Below are 4,124 nucleotides of genomic sequence, written 5' to 3'. Positions count from 1 at the left end.
TCACGCACTGGCGAAAATATCATTGGGGGCGCATTTTGGCCAACCGCCGCGTCAGTTTATGACTAAAGTAAACTAGCCGAAGTAAACGTGTTAATAAACAATGTTGAAGTAATCAAATTATTTCTGTAACTGCCGATAAAGTTGTTTAAATTATTAATAATTATTTATTACAGTAATAGTGCTCATGTATACATAATGTTTTACCATGAGTTAAAACTTATGCCTTATAATGTTAAAAGTAAAAACTGAAACAAAAATGTCGAATTCTAACAAAGCATTTTTATCCGACTTCACATAGGAGTAGGTTCTAAATTAGATCGGTATTTTTTTATTTATAAGGATAAAGGTTTTTGGTACAGAAACAATACGTTTATGTAGATATAAAATTGGTAGTAAGTATGAGTAAAAAATGGAACTACTGCCCAATACAATTCATAGGGCCTCTTTACTCTATTAGTTATGATGACGAAAATGTTACCATAGGAATAAAACGAATGAATTATTTAAAATTACAACTTTATTGAGATGCAGAGATCAATTGAAAGTCTTCAAAATTCTTAACATTATCAGTCTACAATAGTGGCTTATTATAAACTTATGCTAAAACAAAATTATACTAATCTAAGAATTGACACAATGGAAGAATACGTAAAACTTATTAACCTAATCGATATTAAATCTAAAACTATATACTAAGAGAAATCGCATGCAATAGAGAAATACCAATTAATCCTAAAAATAAGATTGGCACGCTCGGCCTACTTTTACTTAACATAATTTTCAGTGAATTAAAAAAAAAAACAAAGAGACATTGTTTGTCTAAACCTTAAAAACTATTAAAGCTTTTGTTGAAGATATGTTTACTAATTCCTAGGTTAATTATGTCACTGTGGATGTTCTTGAAAAGACTAAAAACCTACAATCAAAGAAAATTCTACCTTATGCTAAAATAAAATACATTTTCAATTCTAAGTTTCTAGTAACAAGATCATCCACAGCAAGCACTTACAATGTAATATAATTTGCATATAAACAATTTAATTGTTAATATAATTCTCTTATAATTAATTAAAGCTTTTACGTGTGTTTTTAAAATCACAGATAATTTCTTACAAACTAATGGAAGACGTTGATTTACGATAAATATGAATTATGCAGAATTGAAATGCAAGAGCTAAACGGTTATTAGTGCGTTGATATACAGTGCAGTTGGGCTTTAAAGCTGTCTACCAAAATGCTGTCAATTTACACTGTTAGTTACATTAAATCGAACAATTAATTTAAACAAATCGATGATGTCAAACTTCCGAGTTGCTAATACAACTAAGGATCACAGATAATTAATAATCACAATATAACAAACTGGAAGCGACATAGCACCGACCTAACTATAACCCATCAATTTATAACTGGCCAGTTCTGACAAATATGACGACAGCAATATTTAGAAAGTAAAAAGTTAACATGAAAATGATCTAAATTCGATTAAACTTTGTTTTTATTTGTAATGACAGCTGTCAAAACTGACCAGTTATTGTGACAGTTCTAAGTCTAATGGAAGACACGATTGATATTACTCTACGAAACGAGCACGCACTTATTCTAGACATTGGAAGACAAGATTTTGTTTTTCACTGAATTAATAGTACCAAAAAATTAAAGCTTCGAATGGGAAGAAAGGATTCGGAATAGCGGTTGGAATTAAGACTAAGGGATAAATATAGACTAATAGCATAATTTACATACGAAACAGTTGCTCTTGGTGGCCGAGTAGCAGATTTCGCGCACTTCGTTAGCCATGTTGTCGTTGATTTCCAATCCTTCGGAGATCAGCTCAAATCGATTGTTGTTTACGATATTCTGGTTCTCCGCGTTATCGCTATCTTCGACAGGCACCGGTTTCACCGGGTCGACAGGGTAGAAGTATTCAGAGAACGGTACCAGGAGAGGTTCCTGGGGATATGCAGTCTTTTGCGATGGCAGGTCGGCGCGCGGCGATGCGTTGGATATCAGCTCACCAAGCTTCGTCCAGCACTTATTAAGATTAACTCGCGTCGATGTTGTCACCTTTCTTGGTAATTTCGGCTTTGAGCTCTGAAAACAACAATGAAAGCATACGTTAATTTATAAACTTATGAAAAAAGTGAAGGAAAAAGATTTGTTTTCATTTATCAACTTTGAATTGTTTCAATAAACATGTAATACTGTGAGTAAATTAATAGTTATAGTATTCAATTTACCTGACGGTTCAAGAGCTTCTTCCAAGGAGAACGAGGCGATACAGCCTCCTTTTGCGGCGAAGGTGATCCATCCTTAGCGAGACACATATTTATAACTAACTTTACAAGTAATAGTAAACTTAGTGTAACGAATTACGACTACGTATTTACAGGAAAGTAAAGGAGAGCGACATGCACACACGGAGCGGCAGTTAGGAATGATCGAATCAGGAAGGGCGTCGAGCTTTTATACCGGGCCGGGATGGCGCGTGCGGAGCGCGGCGTGCGCGGGCGCGGGGCGGCGCGCGCGCAGCACGCGAGTTGGCGCGCGCTCGTCGACTGGTTTTTACCGAGAACTCCTACGAATAGGAGCTTTGACGTGCCGCGACTTAGAATAGTCAACTGGATTGTTTATAAAAGCTTCATTGGTGACCACTAGCTGGAACGATAATACTCGTCCCACAATTATGCTTTAACAATACAACTCTTTTGAATATCGAATTACTCTTCAAGTATGCACAACTAAATAGTTCATAGAAATATTGTTATGCAGCGATTTTATGATTGTAACGCTGCGCACAATAGAGACGTGGCTCGCATAATTGTTTCGACTTTCCGTACGCCGTCGGCGTTTGGTTTGCAAATTCTAAGCGGAATGAGCATCGCAACACTATGAATCATGGGCGGCAGCTGGCGGTTGGATAGATAAGTTCCGTTGCAGATTTATCATAGTACGCCTGTGTCGCTTCCTGCGATTAAATCGTCTTTATACAGCGGCCAGGGCGGCGCGGTGCGGCGCAGCTCGGCGCTCGCAAATCACGTACGGCGCGCTGATAAATCATTTCCTTCGATCACTGCAAGGATGCACGGACAATTATTTTAATATCCTCAAGGTACATTAACTTTATACAATGTTTCATAATCCTATATGGTCATTGAATTCGTTTAAACAGAATTCAAAATAAATCGATTACTTTCGTTGCGTTCCTTTAGATCATCATAGACATCCGATTTGATCGATCTCAAATACACAATAAAATTAAATATTCATACAATGTATGAATAGAGTTCATGAAATGTTTATAGGTGCCTTATTATCAATCTATATGGCGTCAAGAGGGAGCTCTATCCAGTAATGTTGTCAACAGAAACCATGATTAAATGTTTGAATATTGTATTAGACAAAGTTGTTACTTATACCAAAACCTTTACCCTCATACGGGATTAAAGATCTGTGTTTATTTGAATGTAACTACTAAACGAATACGATGTTCATTTATTAACTACACGCGTCTATCATCTATCTGAAATTCGAATTCTAATTATGATAAAACCGTAGCAAAGTGCTACGAAGTTGTAAAAAAATCGTAGAGGTATAAACTTCCTGTCCATAAAGTTATAAATCCATTGAGTTACATTTAGATTTACTATAATTAATATATTAGGCTATAAATTTATTACAATCATTAATAAAATACGTAATCCAGTAGCTCGTTAGCTTATTAACATAATTTAGTCTGATACACGTGTCCGTGGAATTTAAATACGTAAGGGAGTATTTGTACGAACCCAAAAAATGTTTTAAGAACATAAAAAAATATTTTAAGAATATAAAAATTGTTTTAAATATATTTAATCATTGTTAATATCAAGGTAATTGATCATAAAATTCTATTGAAATTGCTTAATTGCCTTTTAAATTACGAAGTTTCGTGGCAAAAAGTATTTATATATGTAATGCTGTCTAAAAGATTATTTTAATTTATTCTTATAAGAATCTTTAAAAAAGAGGAATGGTCATACACACCTATAGGTATAAATTATGTTACGATATTTACAGACAAATATGTAGAATTTAGGAGGTTAAATCAAAACTCTATTTTTTAAATCAGGTTGTCAAAATCC

The 4,124-nt window shown here is 34.4% G+C and overlaps 1 protein-coding gene across 1 annotated transcript; it reads right to left on the bottom strand.

Annotated features, from left to right (window-relative positions):
* Positions 1 to 499: 499 nt before the first annotated feature.
* LOC106110745 lies at positions 500 to 2,455 on the bottom strand. The gene is made up of 2 exons (XM_013292643.1): positions 2,241 to 2,455; positions 500 to 2,094 (listed from the first exon to the last, which is right to left on the bottom strand). The coding sequence occupies exons 1-2, from the start codon at positions 2,325 to 2,327 to the stop codon at positions 1,726 to 1,728; spliced, it is 456 nt and encodes a 151-aa protein (XP_013148097.1). The 5' UTR covers positions 2,328 to 2,455; the 3' UTR covers positions 500 to 1,725.
* Positions 2,456 to 4,124: the final 1,669 nt, after the last annotated feature.

The sequence above is a fragment of the Papilio polytes genome, unplaced genomic scaffold, assembly GCF_000836215.1.
Source record: "Papilio polytes unplaced genomic scaffold, Ppol_1.0 DF824191.1, whole genome shotgun sequence".
NCBI lineage: Eukaryota > Metazoa > Arthropoda > Insecta > Lepidoptera > Papilionidae > Papilio > Papilio polytes.
This window is presented reverse-complemented; position numbering and strand designations above follow the sequence as displayed.